Source organism: Sander lucioperca, chromosome 18 (genome assembly GCF_008315115.2).
Source record: "Sander lucioperca isolate FBNREF2018 chromosome 18, SLUC_FBN_1.2, whole genome shotgun sequence".
NCBI classification, from domain to species: domain Eukaryota; kingdom Metazoa; phylum Chordata; class Actinopteri; order Perciformes; family Percidae; genus Sander; species Sander lucioperca.
The window spans coordinates 2,411,259-2,432,803 of record NC_050190.1 but is presented as its reverse complement, the minus strand read 5'-3'; the positions used below and the strand labels follow the sequence as shown (position 1 = coordinate 2,432,803).

Below are 21,545 nucleotides of genomic sequence, written 5' to 3'. Positions count from 1 at the left end.
TTCAGAGCGGACAGAGACACGGACCTCTCCGGCAAAACTAAAGGTGGAGGAATCTGTTTCTACATCAACAGCGGTTGGTGCAACGACGTGACAGTGATCCAGCAGCAGTGTTCTCCTGACCTGGAGTATTTCATCATAAACTGTAAGCCTTTTTATTCACCCCGTGAGTTCCATTCATTCATTCTGGTCGGTGTTTACATCTCACCGCAGGCCAACGTGCAGGACGCGCAGCGCATGCTTGCCGACCAGATACTGTGTGTGGAGCGGACCAACCCGGACTCCCTAGTTATTGTCCTTGGTGACTTTAATAATGGGAACCTCACTCATGAACTCCCTAAATATAGACAACATATTAAATGCCCGACCAGAGAGGAGAACATTCTGGATCACTGTTACACCACAGTCACGGCGTCCCCCGTGCTGCACTGGGCCTCTCTGACCACGTCATGGTCCACCTGATCCCCGCCTACAGGCAGAAACTAAAACTCTGCAAACCTGTAGCGATGACATCAAGGAAGTGGACCAGTGTAGCTGTGGAGGATCTCCAGTCGTGTTTGGATTCTACTGACGTGTGGGATGTGTTCAGGACTGCTACCAACAGTCTGGATGAGTACACAGAGGCTGTGACGTCATACATCAGCTTCTGTGAGGACTGCTGTGTTCCATCAAGCACCAGGGTGAGTTACAACAATGACAAACCCTGGTTCACAGCCAAACTCAGAAGGTTAAGGCTGGCTAAGGAAGACTCGTTCAGGAGTGGGGACAAAGACAGATTTAAAGAGTCAAAGTACATATTTAGCAAGGCAGTGAAGGAGGCTAAACATCGGTACTCTGAGAAGCTCCAACGCCAGTTCTCAGCTAACGACTCTGCGACTGTCTGGAAAGGACTTAGGCAGATCACCAACTACAAGCCTAAAACCCCCCACTCCTTCAATGACCGACACCTAGCCAACGACCTGAACGAGTTCTACTGTCGATTTGAAAGACAAAAGGACAGTCCTGACACCATCCCCCATGACACCTCCCTACAGCTACAGCCACTGTGCATCACCCCCACCTCCCCCACCTCAACAGGGTCGTGGCCCCCCCCCCACCAATGCCCTCCTTAAAGGTCCCCTCCACCTCCTCCCCCCCTCCTCCCCCTCCGTCAACAGACTCTTTAGGAGACAGAATCCCAGGGAATCCCAGAATCCCTGGTTGTGGTTGCTGACCACCTGGTGACCTGGTGCAATCAAAACAATCTAGAGATCAACGCTCTAAAGACAGTGGAGATGGTTGTGGACTTCAGAAAGAACCCAGCCCCACCTGTGTGTATATGTTTATACTTATATTGTTTATATTCTTTTTATCCTTCTTATATTTGAATGTGTGACATGCTCCAACAACACCATGACAAATTCCTCGTATGTGCAACGTACTTGGCAATAAAGTCCTTTCTGATTCTGATTCTGATTCACGCCATCTTGGGAAAACAGTCACGACCAGTCGAACGAGTCACGACGAACGCCGTGCAACGTGCATTCAGTTCAGCTCACGTTGCATGGCGTTCGTCGTTCGACTGGTCGTGACTGTTTTCCCAAGATGGCGCCCGCCTGTATACGTGAAAGGTACTGTCTTTCTAGTGTTGCAGTGCATTTGCCGCTGTCGGCCCCCGTTAAACGGTGATTGGCCACTCCCTTGCTGACTTTATTCCGAGAGGAAAGTATCTGATTTAAACTGTTATGCTTTTATTGTAACACAACTTTAGTACCTGTTGTGAGTTTTGTAAATCTTATCTTGTTTGTACCCCAATTTAAGGGGGTTGTATGTAGTTGAATGGGTTCAGGTTAAATTCTACTAAATTGGCACAACTACGCCATCTGTTAGAATTTGTACCTGTATCAAGTAGTAGCGCAGGATAATGGGTAATTCCTCACAGCAACGGAGGATTTCCAACGAGGTAACATGTCTGTGAATGCCTGTGGACAATATAGCGTTAACTACTTGAAAAGCACTTGAAAGTTGACCCAGCTTGTTTGGTCAGATGTAATTTAATTTTCTGAAGTTAATTTCACCATGTTTGTAAATACAAACACTTAGCAACTAAATAGTTAACAGCAGTTTTATTCATCTTTTATCTAGGGCTGTCAAAATAACGCATTCATTTCGATTAATTAATCTGAGAAAAAATAACGTGTTAAAAAAAAAATAACGCAGATTAATCTATTCCATATTGACGTTTGACCCGGAGCCGTTCTAGCCACCATTGGACTGTAAAATGAAGGAGGGAGACGAGAATGTGCTGCCTGGATCATTAATTGGAACATTTACCTGTAAAAATCTTCTTCCTGCCAACCCTGGCTACCGAAATCTGGTGCCACTGATATGTCTGCTCTGAAACAGACGATACAGGCAACACAAACACCGCTGCACGTGACACTAGTTAACACTATACTCGACAGCAGCTATGTTAGCCTACCGCTAGCTAGTAGCTGGATTAAACATGGTTAAAATGCTGACAGCTAAGGCTAAACGGTGTAAAGTTTGACTGTTTTACTGTAGAGGATTCAACACCGGGATGTAACAATCTGCAGCTGCCGTCGGAGAAGCTGGTAAACTACAGCCTCGTGGTGCATTTGAAGTTATTGTAAATGTCCTTTTCCCATCTGGTGGTTGTTTTTGTCGTTCAACAGCAATTTACTAGTGAAATAAGTTATTGTTATTGTTATACATTATTATTAAATAATTTAATTTTGACCATATGGCCTTAGCAATAAACAAAGATAAAGATACTTTTATCCCTCATGTGCCATCTTTCCAGACAGAGTGCACTTACTATTGTCCTATGAGATCAGCATTCACACACTATTATCCTTTTTTGTAAATGCAGGTATGTTGCAGTATGTTCAGTAGTCAGTTGTGAAATGTTTTGTACAAGCAGGCGAGATATTTCTTTGTGATCTGCTTGATATTTTTTGCTTGATATATTTTTGTTCATATTTGGTGACTCTCCTTGTACATTTGCATGAGCACAGAACAATTACATAATGTACATTTATAATCATGTAGATTGCTTCGCTAAGTGCAGTGGTGGAATGTACAATTACTCAAGTACTGTACTTAAGTACAAATTTGACTTACTTGTACTTTACTCAAGTCTTTTCTTTTCATGCCACTTTCTACTTCTACTCCACTACATTTCAGAGGGAAATATTGTACTTTTTACTCCACTACATTCATCTGACAGCTTTAGTTACTTACAAATTAAGATGTTTGCACACAAAACACATGTCGTTGTTATAAAATGTTAACATGTTATAAAATATGATGACTAAGTATAAATTAAACTACCCAACAATATAATGACCTTATACAAGTCCAGCTGAAATGATTAGACCTTCAACACTTAGTTGATTGAGGATTTTCTTTGCAGAGTACTTTTAGTTTTAATATTTTAAGTACATTTCCTGATGATACTAACACACTTTTAAGCATTTTCAATGTAGGACTTTTACTTGAAACAGAGTATTTTACAGTGTGGTATTAGTACTTTTACTTAAGTAAAGGATCTTAACACTTTTTCCACCACTGGCTAAGTTGCACAGTATTGTACAGAGTAGAATGTGTTGTAGAGATGGGTAATTCCTCACAGCAACGGAGGATTTCCGACGAGACAAAGCGCGCTTTCCGTTGCCCTGAGATGAGCACTGTTACTTCTTTGTAAATGCAGAGGATGAATAAACTGGCTGACCCAACCTGACCGGCTCCAGGTGATACACACTAGACAGAAGACATCTCCATAGGTCACATATACAGACAGCTCGTCATAGCTTCACATTATCTATTATATGCACTGATTTTAGGATGTTAAACTGTAACATGTGGGCTAATTTGAATGATCATTTGAACTATTAATGCCAAGGGACTGGTGTTGGAATTTGCTTTAGCTATATAATGTACAAGTGTACATCAGACACTGCCTCTGCAAAAAATAAGTACTCCACTACATGAATCTGATGTTTTATTATAAATTAAACTATCCAACAAGATAGGCCTACAAGTACAGCTGAAATGATTAGCCACTTAAACACTTGATTGACAGAACTGTTTTGATTGTTTCTAGTTTTTAAAATATGAGGATTTTTTTCTGCATTGACTACTTTCACTTTTAATACTTTAAGTAGGCTACAATATCCTGATGATAGCTACTTATATACTTTTACTTAAGTAACATTTTCAATGCAGAACTTGTACTTGTACATAGTATTTTTACAGGGTGGTACTTATACTTAAAATACTTCTTCCACCACTGACATTACCGTACCATTCATTCACTTAGATTCTCTCTACCTACACTCCAGTGGTATAGGGGGCAGTAATGTAGCTGTAAGTTGGATGGTAACCGCACTTTAACAAAAAGAAGAAAGGTATTATGGGACGGCCGCAAGCAGGAAGTCCTCACATTTAGCAAACACACCGTGGATGTATAATAATAACGGGAGGCACTAATCAATGAGAAGATAGAATCCTAATCTTACGTTTTTAAGAGGTTAAAATATATTTTGGTAACAATTGTCAGATAGCGTCGGAGAATCAGTAACGTTACTAGGGAATGTCAGTCAGTAATTTGTAATTTTAACTAATTTCAGCCAGTGTCAATGCTAGTGCTCTCACGCCAAACTAATGAACGTTAGCTAAAATTTGTCAATTTAATACGGCTTCATATTCTGAGAGGTGCATATATTATACTGTAAATACTGCTCAATTAAAATATGATATAGCCATTCTTTCTGCACCAACAAATGAGCAATACTTGTATCAGTTAACGTTATTGAAATGCCAATAATTAAGTCATTTGTTCGTCTCCTCGCAGTGTTTTTTTCTTTCACTTGAGAGCTGTGAAGGTTGTGTGTGGAAATATGTACACGTTTTTTTTTTTAAATGTTAAATGTTTAGAATCTTGCTGTCTTTAATTTGACTGACAGCGCAAACGCCCCACATACAAGACTCGCTTTGACGTGGAAGAAATACGCCACCTTTGGACTTTGCTGATAAACTGTATCAGCTAACGTTATTAAACAGTTGTACTACATAATTACATGATGTAATACGGTATTACAGTTGCACCTCTACAAAAGATCTGTATACAAGTATTTACCATGTGATTGAAAGTGCTCAATGCGACTTATAAATGCGACTTATCAGGTGAAATGATTGAAATGAATGCTACAATTGCAATGGTGAAACAAAGGTGTTCATATTGTCCCCTCTCTTTCCTCAAAGGTAATAAGATGGATAACATGGTGACAGACAACAGGGGTGAACCACAGACGGACTTAATCTACTGTTGTGGAGCCATCACAGAGGTTCTTAAATTTGGCTCCTGTCAGTTACACTCTGGACACAAGGTGCTTTTTCTTATCATTCCAGGTGAGTTGAACTAATTATTCTGTATTCATAAGTGTGCACCACTTAAAGCAGGGACTTAAAGGGTAACCACTGTTTTTTTCAACCTGGACCCTATTTTCCTATGTTTTTGTGTCTAAGTGACTGATGGGAACAACAATCTTTGAAATTGGTCTGGTATTAAGCAAGATCGCTGCAGTGGCGAAACAAGCTACAATGTAAGTTAATAGGGCAATTGTCCAGCTTGTATTTACCTTCACAAAAGTGCTTGTTTTGCCACTGTCAGGCTCAGATTAATATTCTAAAGTGTCTGACAACATTATGGAAAGAATTTCTAAGGAGGTCGACCTTTCTGTTAAAGAGTAAGATCCTTTTGTAAACATAAAAACATCTGCGAAATTGTGTTCGCTAAACCCACCAGACTCCATGTAAATAAACAGTAATTTTAGCATCGTAAAATACACTTCATTTAAAGTCGACAGAAACAAAATGGGTCGTCTTTCAACTTTTCCAACCATCACAACTCTAGTTTTGGTTGAAAGAAACTCATACTTTATCGATTTACATGTGTAAATATGTTGGCTCTATATGTTGCTTTTTTAAATAGTCTGGTGGGTTTAGCGCTAGCGACATCAGAGCTGTTTCTGGTTAAACAGAAAGGTCTCAAAGAGGTTTTAAAGGTCTATCTCGGAAGGGATCCATTCCATAATGTTGTCAGACACTTTAGACAATATTAATCTGAGCCTGTCAGTGGCAAAAACGAAAAACAAGCACTTTTGTAAAGGTAAATACAAGCAGGACAATTGCCCTATAAACTTACATTGTAGCTTGTTCGCCGCTGCCGACTGCAGCGATCTTGCTTAATACTTGACCAATGTCAAAGATTGTTGTTCCCATCAGTCACTTAGACACAAAACATAGGAACATCCAGGTTGGAAAAAACGGTAGTTACCCTTTAAGTACAATATCAACAAAGACAGGTCCTGCATTACCAGCTAAATGTTGTGACCCTGTCTTGAAAAGGAGCCCTGCAACAAAATATAAATTTAAGACCTTAATTAGGGCCTGAGACTAGCTAACATTACTGTTAGGTGATGCTATGCCAGTATTGCAAACGCTTTTGATGAAACCAAACAATAGGTCACAACCAATCTCATTAAAAATTGCTCTAAGGGACCGTTCAGTATTTATGGAATGGACCACCGGAGGAAAATAGGGGAGGGTCATGTTTTTTTATTCTTTGTTGATGAGAGGGTCATCCAATTTTTTTTTTGTCTAGGGGGGAGGGTCACCCAACTTTTCAAAGTGGCTTGTTTGATGCATATTTATCCATGTAGCTCCATGTAGCTCTCTCAGTCTCGGCCCCTATCGCTAGCAGATGGGTCCCTCCCTGTTTAGTCAGGCAGACAATTTGAGCTGTAGCTTTAGAGACCGTGGGATTTCCCAAACTGAATAAATCCCGCTCGCACCTATAAACACAAAACTGCTTTGCTAGCTCCATTGTGTTGTAACTAAGACATCTGCTGAAAAAATAATTTTATTCATTAGCATTATTGCCGTACTCAAAAACATCCAAAACACCGTACGAAAACATAGCGGACAAGACGCAAGCTTTTATTTGGAAAAGTCGAAGCTCGTGTATAGCACCAGCCGGGAGTGCAGGAGACGAGAGGTCTCCAGGCTGTAGCTATAGCCGACTCAAATATCCTTTCCGTGATTATTTGTGAAATTGTGCAAACGACAGCCTTTTCAAGGCATTTGAGAAGGAAGGAGTGGTAGCATGCAAGCTCCCAAATTGACGCTTGTCTGAGAAATTGAGTTTTGGATAATGTTCAGCTTTGGCAACTTTACCTATGCTAAAATATTCAATGACTGAGGAAGCCTAGTGACGAGTCCATAGCAACCAGTGTTGAATTTGTTATTACCCAGTGTGCTTTGTTGAATGGTCTCAATGTTTTATTGTTTTATTTCATGTGAATACTAATTTACTAGATGAGTAACTTAGTATTTGAAATAATGCAGGGAGTGTGCATTTAGTTTCCATGCTTATTGTGTTTCCACAACAATGTTAGTGAGTAAATCTACTGAAATGGCCACCATAACAGAGGAGTGTGATGCGTAAGATGAGAATGCAGAGGTTTAGTCACCTATGTTATGGCTGTAAAAGAACAATGGCTATTTGTACGTCTTTGCCAAGTGCAAACCATTACAGAAGGCATCAATGAATTGTTGGGTAGGGTAATCCCTTTTTTCCATATCATTTTGGAGGGTCATCCAAAATGTATTGCTGTTGAAGGGAGGGTCAGGTCTATTTTGACTAAAGATCCCAAAACTCCAAAACAAAATAACCCTGATTATGTAAAAAAATTCCATTTAGATAATTATTTAATAATGACAAGCAGTGACTATGTGCAGTCTTAGTATTCGTACACCAGCTGTTGTCGACATACTGCCTGTCGGACCTTATCATAATCAGCCATTTTAAATAATTAGCTTTCTTTTTTTGCAAATTTGTTTGTTTTTTGAAGTCCTCCTAGGGGGTTTATCGGATTTGTTTTATATTATGTTGGTTTAATCCTCTGACCAAAGTGACCATAAATTGCGAAGGAATAGTCGATAGTGGGGAACTATGCTGATCTTCTGCTGTCTTCCATACAGGTAACCCAGGTGTAGTGGGCTTCTATAGAACCTTCATGCAAACACTTCACAGTATGTTTGAATACCGCCATCCAGTGTGGGCTGTAAGTCATGCTGGCCACTGTGTACCACCAGACTCCATGGATATGGTAGAAGGTACGGATTATTCTCAAATTCTTTTCATTTTAATCAATCTCAGTACATTGGAAGAGAGAGCATGAATTATCATGCTACGTGAAATAGTAAATGTTTATCACACCTAACATATTTAGAAGTTGGGATTTGTTAGCCTAGTAATTCCGGCTAGCTGAACATGGACACCAACAAAAGTATAGAGAAATTGGAAAGATTCTGGCAAGACATTTTAGATTTTGATTTTTAACTCTTTTTTTTTTTTAATACAGATGCCTTCTCAGCAGCAGAAGGTGACGTGTTTGGCCTGAACGGCCAGATTGAACACAAGCTGTCCTTCCTCAGGCAACATGTTCCCAGAGGAACCAGCCTGGTCCTGGTGGGACACTCCATCGGCTGCTACATTATTCTCAACATGATGAAGAGAAATCCTGAACTCAAGGTTAGTCACTCTCTTATATCTCCCAGTTTTATTTTTGGGGGGGGGGACATATTACAGGGGGACAACAATAAACCATTTAACCTTCTGGGGTCAAGAGCTCCAGATGGATTAGGATAAGGGATAATAAATCACATTCTTGACATCAAAATACTAAGTGAAGTTTAGAAAGAATAAAGAACGCAGACATCATAGTCAAGTTCTGATATATGTCATTGCATAATAATTAGCCATGTGGAGTTACCGCTGGTAGAGAAGAGAGGATATTTTGTTTCAGCCAGCAGCTAAGTTTACAAGAATGTGCCAAATTTCAGATTCGTGGCAAACTAGACTTCATTCAGAAAGCTTTTGTTTTAGCTTGTTTGTAACTATTTGCTATTTGCAGAGTAGCAGCGGCGGTAGATGATCGAGAGACTGCATTCAGACAGAGCAGATTGAAATATCAATTTCTACATGTTAATACCTGTTGATCAGATTGATCAAGATTGATAGTTCAAGATGAAGATTTTATTGCACAGTAACAGTGTGCGTAACGTTAGTTGCCATCTGCACCAGGGGCTGTTGCTAATCTTCTCTATTGGTCCCAGTTTAGTACATGTGCTACATCTTGAAACACACTACACCTCTCAGCTCTGCTCTGTGGAGCATCGCCGTTCAGAATGTCGTCCATTTTTTCAAAATTCAAAGGTATTCAAATGAATTATGCTTGAAGCTGCATGACATATCTGGTTTTCCATGGGTGTTGGTAGATCCTCCCACAATACTGAAACTAATAGGCATGAATAGAAAGTGAATAGAAATGCAATTTTTTTTATCTAATTGACATAATTATAAAAATCACATTATCGGCAGTGTTAATCTAAGGCAGTTGAAGTGTCCTTTGTAATCTCTTTGTTTTTTTTATAAAGATTATAAAGGCCATTGCGTTGTTTCCCACCATTGAGCGCATGGCTCAGACTCCTCAGGGGAAGGTCATGACCCCTGTGCTGTGTCACATGCGTTATGTGGCCTACCTGCCTCTCTTCCTGCTCTCTCTGCTGCCGGAGGAACTTAAAGCCAGCCTGATCAAGCTAGTGTTTGGTGGCATCCGCTCTCTGGACCACACTGTAGTCCAACCTACTGTAGGTCTACTCAGCGGAGACTGTGCAGGTTGGTTATGCTTTGTTCTTTACTACTTTGATGCCTATAATGTTCACTTTTTGTTGAGAAATGTTACAGTGCCAGTTCTACATTTTTGGCTGCATCGCACCACAGGGCCAGCCCTACAACCTCAAAACTCGGTGCCTCTGTCCCTGTGTCACTTTGTCACTGAGTGATGAAGTTCTACTATTGAATGGAGTAAGTGAGGACGTGTTTCAGTTGCTCTTTCAAAATTAATAGGCGCGAACGTTCTTACAGGGCGTTTACTTATGATTACTTTGCACTTTTGCATTCATGTGGTGCTGGAATAATCGGAAAAAAATAGTATATTAAAGCAATATTTCTTTTGTGATTAAAGAAATTATGTTACTTTTAAATGTTTCTGAAACTATTACATTTTTCATCTGATGATCATAAATGACCTGTAACAGCAAACGAGACTAACAGTGAAAAGAACACTATTTTGATGTAGTTTTTATTAATGCCTTTGCCCGGGTCAGATTTTTCTCGCAAAGTCACAAAATGATTTACGGTAGGTAGACCGGCTCTACAGTCACACATTCTGATGGGTCACAGATTTTGGTGTAACACCAGAAAAGGGTAGCAGGAGATTTCTTTATATAGGCCTAATTAGGGCCCGAGCGCCGACAGCGGCGAAGGCCCTATTGAAACTGAAGGAATTATTATTATTAGGGCCCGAGCACCGACAGCGGCGAAGGCCCTATTGAAACTGAAGGAATTATTAGGGCCCGAGCGCCGACAGCGGCGAAGGCCCTATTGAAACTGAAGGAATTATTATTAGGGCCCGAGCGCCGACAGCGGCGAAGGCTTAAGACATTAAAGATGAAAAGTTTTTAAAAGAAAAACTTTTCGTCATAAGGCGTGGCCGTGGCGGGGCGGCCATTTTGTGCGTTTCGCTGCCGAAACAGGAAGTGGGTGTAACTCGAGTGTACATTGTCTGATTGGCTCGAAACTTTTCAGGATTCATAAGAGTCCAACCCTGAGGACAAATAAAGGTCGATATTTACTTAAAGTCATAGCGCCCCCTAGTGGCAACAGGAAGTAGGCCTAAAAGTCAAGGTGCTATACTTTAACGAACTCCTCCTAGAGATTTCATCCGATGTACTTCAAACTTGGTCTGTATCATCCCAACACCATAAAGATGAAAAGTTATTAAAAGAAAAACTTTTCGTCAGACGGTGTGGGCGTGGCGTGGCGGCCATTTTGAGTGTTTAGCGATGAACAAAGAAGTTGTTGTAACTTGAGTGTACGTTGTCGTATCTGCCCGAAAATTCACGGGGGACACCTACAGGCCATATTTGACTTTTGGTCATAGCGCCCCCCGCTGGCAACAGGAAATGCGCCTTATATGACAAACATCATCCGATTTACATGAAACTTAGAATGCGTGGTCTACTTGTGATCATGAACCGGCCCCTATAATATAACCACGCCCACTTACTCAGGCCACGCCCCCTTTCATAACATTTGAACCGTTTAAGGTAGAGTCTTGTGTGAGGTGTCATTGAACTCAGCAGAGTTGCTTCTTCATTGGTGATGGTTTGGCCCGCCCCCTATGTGTAAGCCACGCCCCCTTTCATAGCTAATGAACTGCATGGCGTAGAGTATTGTGTGAGGTGTCATTGAACTCAGCAGAGAGTTGCTTCTTCATTGGTGATGGTTTGGCCCGCCCCCTATGCTTAAGCCACGCCCCCTTTCATGAATGCTGATCCATCTAAGGTAGGGTCTTGTGTGAGGTGTCATTGAACTCAGCAGAGAGTTGCTTCTTCATTGGTGATGGGTTGACCCGGCCCCTATAATTTAGCCACGCCCCTTTTTATAACTGGTGACCTATTTAAGGAAGAGTCTTGTGTGAGGTGTCATTGAACTCAGCAGAGATTTGCTTCTTCATTGGTGATGGTTTGGCCCGCCCCCTATGCTTAAGCCACGCCCCCTTTCATAACATTTGAACCGTTTAAGGTAGGGTCTTGTGTGAGGTGTCATTGAACTCAGCAGAGAGTTGCTTCTTCATTGGTGATAGTTTGGCCCGCCCCCTATGCTTAAGCCACGCCCCCTTTCATAACATTTGAACGATTTAAGGTTGACCATTGTGTGAGGTATCAATGAACTCAGCAGAGAGTTACTTCTTCATTGGTGATGGTTTGACCCGCCCCCTATGTTAAAGCCACGCCCCCTTTCATAAATGCTGACCCATCTAAGGTAGAGTCTTGTGTGAGGTATCATTGAACGCAGCAGGGAGTTCCCTTTTCATTGGTGACGATTTGCGGTGTCTGAGTGCCGCGCAAATGCACGGTCGCAAGGAGCGGCGACCGCCGGTGACCCTGACGCACGCAGAGGAGCGAGGGCCCGTCCATCGCTGCTTGCAGCTTTAATTAGGGCCCGAGCGCCGACAGCGGCGAGGGCCCTATTGAAACTGATGGAATTATTATTATTATTATTCTTTTTCCCGGCAAATGAATTGGCTTTTTGAGGGGCTTAACATATTCAAAAACTCACCAAATTTTTGTGGTCTACTTGTGATAATGAGCCGGCCCCTATAATATAACCACGCCCACTTACTCAGGCCACGCCCCCTTTCATAACATTTGAACCATTTAAGGTAGAGTCTTGTGTGAGGTGTCATTGAACTCAGCAGAGAGTTGCTTCTTCATTGGTGATGGTTTGGCCCGCCCCCTATGTGTAAGCCACGCCCCCTTTCATAACATTTGAACGATTTAAGGTTGACCATTGTGTGAGGTATCAATGAACTCAGCAGAGAGTTCCTTCTTCATTGGTGATGGTTTGGCCCGCCCCCTATGTTCAAGCCACGCCCCCTTTCATAAATGCTGACCCATCTAAGGTACAGTCTTGTGTGAGTATCATTGATCGCAGCAGGGAGTTCCCTTTTCATTGGTGACGATTTGCGGCGTCTCAGTGCCGCGCAAATGCACGGTCGCAAGGAGTGGCGACCGTCGGTAACCCCGACGCGCGCAGAGGAGCGAGGGCCCGTCCATCGCTGCTTGCAGCTTTAATTATTATTATTTTCCCGGCAAATTAATTGGCTTTTTGAGGGGCTTAACATATTCAAAAACTCACCAAATTTGGCGGTCGCATCAAGTCTGGTGAAAATTTACGTATTTTAAGGGTTTCGGGAATAGGCGCGCAAAAATGGCTCGCTAGCGCCCCCTACAATGTTAAAAAAATTGAGCCCCTGCAGTGCGTTTAACGTAGACTCACGAAACTTGGTACACATATGTATCATGTCAAGATGTACAAAAAACGTCATTGAAGCCATACCCTAAGCCCAACAGGAAGTCCGCCATTTTGATTTCAATGTTCGAAATTAGTGCGATTTTGGCCATTTCCACGTCGTACTTTAACGAACTCCTCCTAGAGATTTCATCCGATCAACTTCAAATTCGGTCTGTGCCATCTTAAGACATTAAAGATGAAAAGTTGTTAAAAGAAAAACTTTTCGTCATAGGGCATGGCCGTGGCGGGGCGGCCATTTTGTACGTTTCGCCGCCGAAACAGGAAGTGGGTGTAACTCGAGTGTACATTGTCCGATTGGCTCGAAACTTTTCAGGATTCATAAGAGTCCAACCCTGAGGACAAATAAAGGCCGATATTTACTTAAAGTCATAGCGCCCCCTAGTGGCAACAGGAAGTAGGCCTAAAAGTCAAGGTGCTATACTTTAACGAACTCCTCCTAGAGATTTCATCCGATGTACTTCAAACTTGGTCTCTATCATCCCAACACCTTAAAGATGAAAAGTTATTAAAAGTAAAACTTTTCGTCAGACGGTGTGGGCGTGGCGTGGCGGCCATTTTGAGTGTTTAGGGATGAACAAAGAAGTTGTTGTAACTTGAGTGTACGTTGTCGTATCTGCACGAAAATTCTCATGATTGACAAGGGTCCAGGCCTGAGGACACCTACAGGCCAAAATTGACTTTTGGTCATAGCGCCCCCCCCTGGCAACAGGAAATGCGCCTTATATGACAAACATCATCCAATTTACATGAAACTTAGAATGTGTCTACATGTGATAATGAGCCGGCCCCTATAATATAACCACGCCCACTTACTCAGGCCACGCCCCCTTTCATAACATTTGTGCCGTTTAAGGTAGAGTCTTGTGTGAGGTGTCATTGAACTCAGCAGAGAGTTGCTTCTTCATTGGTGATGTTTGGCCCGCCCCCTATGCTTAAGCCACGCCCCCTTTCATGAATGCTTATCCATCTAAGGTAGAGTCTTGTGTGAGGTGTCATTGAACTCAGCAGAGAGTTCCTTCTTCATTGGTGATCGTTTGGCCCGCCCCCTATGCTTAAGCCACGCCCCCTTTCATAACATTTGACCCATTTAAGGAAGAGTCTTGTGTGAGGTGTCATTGAACACAGCAGAGAGTTGCTTCTTCATTGGTGATGGTTTGGACCGCCCCATATGCTTAAGCCACGCCCCCTTTCATAACATTTGAACCGATTAAGGTAGACCCTTGTGTGAGGTATCAATGAATTCAACAGAGTTCCTTCTTCATTGGTGATGGTTTGGCCCGCCCCCTATGCTTAAGCCACGCCCCCTTTCATAACATTGAGCCCCTGCAGTGCGTTTAACGTAGACTCACGAAACTTGGTACACATATGTATCAAGTCAAGACGCACACAAAACGTCATTGGAGCCATATCCTAAACCCAACAGGAAGTCCGCCATTTTGAATTGAAAGATCAAAATTAGTGCGATTTTGGCCATTTCCACATGTCGTACTTTAACGAACTCCTCCTAGAGATTTCATCCGATCAACTTCAAATTTGGTCAGTACCATCTTAAGAAGTTAAAGATGAAAAGTTGTTAAAAGAAAAAAATTTCGTCATAGGGCGTGGCCATGGCGGTGCGGCCATTTTGTGTGTTTCACCACCAAAACAGGAAGTGGCTGTAACTTGAGTGTACATTGTCCAATTCGCTCGAAACTTTCCAGGATTCATAAGAGTCCAACCCTGAGGACAAATAACGGCCGATATTTACTTCTCAACTCAGCAGAGAGTTGCTTCTTCATTGGTGATGGTTTGGCCCGCCCCCTATGCTTAAGCCACGCCCCCTTTCATAACATTTGAACGATTTAAGGTTGACCATTGTGTGAGATATCAATGAAATCAGCAGAGAGTTCCTTCTTCATTGGTGTTGGTTTGGCCCACCCCCTATGCTTAAGCCACGCCCCCTTTCATAACATTTGAACGATTTAAGGTTGACCATTGTGTGAGGTATCAGTGAACTCAGCAGAGAGTTCCTTCTTCATTGGTGATGGTTTGGCCCGCCCCTATGCTTAAGCCACGCCCCCTTTCATAACATTTGAACCGTTTAAGGTAGACCCTTGTCTGAGGTATCATTGAACTCAGCAGAGACTTCCTTCTTCATTGGTGATGGTTTGGCCCGCCCCCTATAATTTAGCCACTCCCCCTTTCATACCACTTGAACGATTTAAGGTTGACCATTGTGTGAGGTATCAATGAACTCAGCAGAGTTCCTTCTTCATTGGTGATTGTTTGGCCCGCCCCCTATGTTTAAGCCACGCCCCATTTCATAACATTTGAACGATTTAAGGTTGACCATTGCGTGAGGTATCAGTGAACTCAGCAGAGAGTTCCTTCTTCATTGGTGATGGTTTGGCCCGCCCCCCTATGTTTAAGCCACGCCCCCTTTCATAAATGCTGACCCATCTAAGGTAGAGTCTTGTGTGAGGTATCATTGAACGCAGCAGGGAGTTCCTTTTTCATTGGTGACGATTTGCGGTGTCTGAGTGCCACGCAAATGCACGGTCGCAAGGAGCGGCGACCGCCGGTAACCCCGACGCGTGCAGAGGAGCGAGGGCCCGTCCATCGCTGCTTGCAGCTTTAATTACAGTTTGAATTTCGTCATGTCACTTATAAAGTAGCTGCCCCAAGGTCTTATAAAGCTAACTATGGTGTCCAATTTCAATTTAATGCATTTTTTTGAACATTAGGGGTCTCCTTAGGAGGAGCTGCTATCTAGGCTAGCTATGTGTCCCATTTAATCCTATGGGAAAGATCGTTGCTATACTTTCGGCATAATTTTCGTATATTTACAGTTTGAATTTCGTTATGCCACTTATAGAACATCTACCCCAAGGTCTTATAAAGCTAACTATGGTGTCCGATTTCAATTTAATGCATTTTTGTGAACATTAGGGGTTTCGTTTCAGAGGTCTAAGAGGAGGCTAGCTAGCTCTCATTGATAGAGCTCCATCCAGCCGCAGGATCTATCAATGAGACTCGCGGACAAGAGACATTTATTTCCATGATCGTTTGTTTAATTAACTCAACACACATATCCATTATGAGATTAACTGGAATCTGCAGTAAGAGATTGCGGGCGTAACAAGCTCGCTGACCGTGCTCTCACTCACACACAGCGGCCCTTTAGCAAGAAGAGGGGAGCTGCAGGTCCTGGAGCTCTGTCAGGGCAGCGGCGTTTGGTAGTCCATTAACCCAAAAAACGGTGACTTTGTTTGGAGTGCCGTGGGCTGCCAGCCGTGACGGAGCTCCATCTACCTCCCAGCAGGCCGGGGTCTGTGAAGGAAGGCAGGCCGGGCGGCAAGACAGCAACACAGGTGGCACCGGCCGCTGAACTCCTGACACACAGTCGGACAAAATTTGCAATTAGCCATCAATTTTCGTAAAACGGCCCATATTTGACACACATAGTTGATTTCTCGCCTAAAATGTTGTCAGAAGTGAATTTAATGATGAATAAGATGGTGAAAATTGTTGTGTATAAATATGTCCCGTTGTTGGTTGTTGCTCCGTCTGCAAGTTCCGAGTTGGCAGTGGGCGTGACTTATAAGTTCGACCAATCAAGTACACCTAGGAAAAGGGAAAAGGGAAAAGACCCTGCTCAGAAGTAGGAGCTAAAAAAGTACGTTACTGAGGCCAGAGGAACTTAAAAATCCCCAAATTTTTCCTGTTGGAACACGACGAAAAAAGTGTTCTAGGAATGTTTAGTTCTAAGAACGGAAAGCCCCTCATGACCCCACCGCGCTAGCCCGCGCCCGCACCACATTCATATAGCGCTGTGTGAACACGTTCATGGCTTATAAGTAAACAATCCCACACTTGGGGTGCGTTCTTGTGATTGGCTAAAACAAGGGAGATATCTGATTGGTTGCAGATCATTCCCTGTTTAAAAAAAGGCATTTGTGTGTCGAGCCAAGTCAGGGCAGTCTCAAAATTCACACACAAATGCAGTGAAGTTCACAGACCGCAAGCAGTTTGTAAATCAAGATATATTTGTGTGTGCATCAGAAATACATTTCTGAATCTTGTGTGCATTTGTAAATGTTGTTTGCATTTCTGAATTTTGTGCGCATTTGTGTATCCTGTGTGTGTATTTATGAATCGTGTGTGTGCATGTATGAATCCTGTGTGTGCATATGTGAATGTAGTGTTTGTATAATATATCAATAAAGATAAATATCTTTATTGAGACTCTTTTAGTTCCATACTTCCCCTCAGACAGGGCCCCCTTTACCTCTTTAATTTTCTTTTTAGTTAAATCTGCATTAAGGAGTTTTCTTTGCTCTTCTGTCAGTTTAGGAAGCCCTAGTGGCTCATTAAAGTAACACGATTCTTCATCAGTAGAGGTAGATAATGACCTATAGAGATCAGTTTAAAATTCTTTAAAATTGTTGCCGTAAAAACATCTCCAGAATTAGATGTAACTGCATAAATAGTGAAAGCCACTTCCCTCTGTTCTATGTATTTAGCGAGTAGTTTTTCTGCTTTGTCTCCCGATTCAAAATAATTTTGTCTTGCCCTGAATAACTTGAATTCTACCTTCTGAGATATAATATTATTGGCATTATAATTGAGTCAGGTTTCTCAGGCCATCCTGTGACATTCTTCGCTTAATCTCTGTTTCAGCGTGTTCAATTTTACTTTCAATTCTAACAGTGCTTTAGCACTATTGTCCCCTGATCACAGCCTTTAAGGCCATGCCACCCCTGAAGACGACACCAAAGACCAATTGATCGCCAGGTACTCTTAGCTCAGGAGCCATTCTTTATTTTCTGGCTCATGTTAAAGGGAGGAGTTAAGGCACCAAGTTAACACCTTGGTTGTGGGTTCCTATTGTCATGTTACCTGTTTTATTTTGTTAACTCTTGCTCTGTGTTTTCATTGATTCCTGTTTCCTTGTTATTTATGGTTTTCCTGTACTTATCTTGTACTATTTTGTAGTGTTTGGTTTCATGTGTCTTGGTTTAGCTTTGTTTCCTATTGAGTCTGATTTGTCCCTAATGCTTTTCACCGGTTTGCTCCCTCCCTGCTTGTTTGCCCCTGTATTTAATGTCCTCTGTTCTGTTCAGTCCTTGTCATGTCGTAGTTGTTGTCGGGTGTACCTGCTAGTTCCTGTTTTCTACGGGTACGTGTACGTTGTTTGGACCCTTTTTGATGCCTTTGTGGAGTCCAGTATTTATTTTTGGAAGTTCTGCTTTGTTTGGATTCTTTAAGACTCACGTAAGAGATTGTTTTTTGTTATAATAAATTCTACACCTGCATCGGCCCTGTCATGTCGTGCATTTTGGATCCAGAATCCTTTTCTTGCCTCAGCACTCGGCCAGCCCTGACAATATGACAAAACCAGCACAATGGACCCAGCAGACACTATTTCTCAAGAACTTTGTGACCTTGTTTGTGATCTGGTGGAGCTCAAAGAGAGCAGGCGGTGATGGCCATAAAGAGGCAATTTTGTCGTTTGCTCTTGAGAAGTTGTCAGAAAGACCCTGGTTAAAAGACTCTGTTCCTGACTGGGCTATTAGCTTCAAATACACTCCAGCTCCTCCACCTGCTAATGGTTTGTCTTCATCAATGCCTGTTAGTTCCATACCTGCTTGCAATCAGTCTACTACTAGCTCCTCACCTAATCCCTGGCCTGCCTCAATGCCATCTAGCTGCCAGCTAACTAGCACCTACCTGCCGGTTTCCCAGCCTGTTTCTGCTTTGACTGCAAGTTATCTGCCTGTTTCTCGGGCTGCTCAACTCCCGCCTGTCTGCCCAATGACTAACAAGCGTGCTCCTTGGCTAGAGCGCGTCCCGACAACAAGCAGTGTGGGTATCGGCCTGGTCATCTTTCTTGGGAACTGCGGAGGCCGTAAAATGGGACATGGTCGACATGGTTCCTAACGCCATGCACAGCCTCAACCTCTCCTCACCTTGGACCCTCTGCTGCCCAGCGGCCCAGAGTCTTAGCTGCCCAGCGTCCATGCTGTCCAGCAGCCTAGTGCCCGTGCTGTCCAGCGGCCCAGAGCCTTTGCCGTTGTCCAGCGACCCTGAGACTTTGCTGCAGCCCAGTACATCCGGTTAGACCTTTGACCAGTATAAATAGTAATAAAAAATAGTCAAGCATAAAACCTGGTTTGATGTACTTACGCCAACTAAACAAACTACTATTTAGTGTTTTTACCTCTTTCATGTCTCAAAGTAGGAAGTAGTACCATTTCCAAAAAAATATTTAATAATTAGGTCATAAAACACTCTCTCAGTTCACTAGCGAGCTGAACTAAAGGTTTAAATGTGTTTCAGTTCAGTGAGTATATGCTACTACAGTCAGAGCTGCAGTCAAGCACCAAACAATTCGGTGAAAATCATTTGTATGAAGAATCTTTCTAGTGAACTGATCTTAGTGATTCAGTACACTGAAAAGAACGACTTTTCCCATCACTCGCCAGGACTCATTAAATTTGGGTTAGATTCGACACGGACGGTCGTAGCTCTACACAGACCACATCAAGTCAATAATGGTGCATTCATGTGCTCCTTGGATGGTCAATTTTCCAACTTAAGTGTTTTCATGAGCTTTAAGTCTGAGTCGTGTGTATCAAAATATATATTTTACCCTTATTAATGTAAACCTATGACTGGTAAATGCATTAAAGAGACGTTTTGTGGGGTGGGAAGCAGCTTTGTTGTAGAAGACATGCATGTACGAACGAACTGTCATGGAGCACTGATGCCATATTTAGCAAAAAGTATCAAAACTCCAAAGGAGTCATTTACATGTATCAACTCGAAGGAACCGATACTGTGAAAAGAGTCGGTTGGTTTGGTAGTTTTGGCAGTGCACTGTGACGATAAGCGCCACCGCCAGAATCATCGCAAGGGTTGTGCAGGGCCTCGTGCCTCTGGGGACCTCGCGCCTCTGGGGGCCTTGCGCCTGCCTGGTTTGCAATCATGCAAACTCTTATCTTTTTTTTTTTTTTTTTTTACATTCAATATTTTTTCACGCCTGTTCTTGACTCAATGTGCTCTAAAATGAATTGCAGTTACAAATGACATCCACAAAGTGCAACGCTTGTTAGAAAATGTTTTTTCCACGAAGACACCACTTTTGCTGAAGATGACATGTTCTTTGGTCAGAAAAATGTGACAAATAGGAATCTGCTTCTTATCTACTCTGTATCACATTTTACAGAGGTTTGAAACTGCAAGCCTGTGTGTCATTGAATATTTCTAGAATGTTTATAGTGTCATTTGTTTTTCTTTGTAGCCAATGCTATGTACATGGGGGGTCAGGAAATGAGGAATGTTCTGGAAAGAGACAACATAACTATCAAGAAAAACCTTCAAAAGGTAAGAAAAGACCCTTAACCCTACCCATATAATCCCATTAGCTACTTAGTGAATATTTGATAACATTAAAACCACATGAGACATAAAGACAACATGAATTATTAGTTAGTGGTGATGTCCTTTTTATGTTATTGTGTATTAAATGTCTGTGTTCCCATTTTCAGCTCATATTTTATTATGGAGCTACAGACCACTGGTGCCCTGTTGAATATTATTACGACATCAAGCGGGATTTCCCACATGGAAATTTCAGACTGTGTGAAAAAGGATTCCGCCACGCTTTCGTCCTGGATGCAGGAAGAGAAGTTGCCAAAATGGTGTTTGAATGGATCAGTGGAGATTTGGGGACGAGTTCAATCTTTGCTTTCTTTCAACTTCCTGCGTGTATGACATGAACAGTGATGATGGCACTCCGCATCCAGACCAGGAGTTTATTTTTATCAGCAGAGATTGTGAAACTAAATTGAGAATGCAAGCTCAATGCTCAAGAAATATAAAAAATTATTTAAATATTTTTTTATCCGTGCAATAGTGTAATGAGGTTCATAATGTTCATTCGGTTGAGTTTTCTCCTGAATATTTATGAATGATTATGTGGGCATAGGTTTGAATCACAGTTGGGGCAAAGCCTGTGACACATTATCAAAGACTGAGATATTTATGAATCAAGAAATATTAAATCCCATTTTCTGTCACTTTTTCTTTTCAAATTATCATTCCAATTTAGTTGAAGAGGGAGGTGAGTGCACATGTATTTGATATTTGAAGTTATTTAGTACCTTGAAATAAATAACCATCAAAATAATCAAAAGCCCTTAAAGGTTAATGTCATGTATTGGATTAGATAGGTCACATGTCTGATAAACAGGAAGTAACGAGAGAGTAATGTACGGGGATAGCCTGACGTCATGTGGCTGTAATAATCGTGTTCGGACAATAAAGCAAGTAAACGAAGAAGCTCCATGTGGTGATTAAATTCAGAATCTAATTCAGTATTAAGACAGGCACACAACAGTTAACTACCGTTTTTTTTTCAACCTGGATTTAACAGAAAGGGCGACCTCCTTAAAAGTCTTTTCCTTAATGTTGTCAGAGACTTAAAATATTAATCTGAGCATGTCAGTGACAAAACAAGTATTTTTGTTAGGGTAAATACAAGCTGGGCAATTGCCCT

General features: G+C 42.0%; 1 protein-coding gene across 4 annotated transcripts; it reads left to right on the top strand.

Annotated features, from left to right (window-relative positions):
- The first annotated feature begins 4,392 nt into the window (after positions 1–4,392).
- Positions 4,393–20,886, top strand: ldah (lipid droplet associated hydrolase). Of its 4 annotated transcripts, none has more exons than XM_035994512.1 (8): positions 4,393–4,495; positions 5,263–5,409; positions 8,044–8,178; positions 8,427–8,596; positions 9,502–9,742; positions 20,289–20,371; positions 20,536–20,737; positions 20,789–20,886. In XM_035994512.1, exons 1-8 carry the CDS (start codon positions 4,492–4,494, stop codon positions 20,836–20,838), a joined length of 1,032 nt encoding a protein of 343 aa, XP_035850405.1. In that variant the 5' UTR covers positions 4,393–4,491; the 3' UTR covers positions 20,839–20,886. The 4 variants fall into 4 exon arrangements, with proteins under 4 accessions (XP_035850405.1, XP_035850408.1, XP_035850406.1 ...); XM_035994515.1 differs by having other exon boundaries at positions 4,414–4,528; positions 5,263–5,387; XM_035994513.1 differs by having other exon boundaries at positions 4,415–4,528.
- The last annotated feature ends 659 nt before the right edge of the window (positions 20,887–21,545 follow it).

Coding starts and splice junctions, on each gene's coding strand:
- ldah (XM_035994512.1), top strand. Junction 8,179..8,426: donor CTCCATGGATATGGTAGAAG/GTACGGATTATT, acceptor TTTTTAATACAG/ATGCCTTCTCAGCAGCAGAA. Junction 8,597..9,501: donor AGAGAAATCCTGAACTCAAG/GTTAGTCACTCT, acceptor TTTTTTATAAAG/ATTATAAAGGCCATTGCGTT.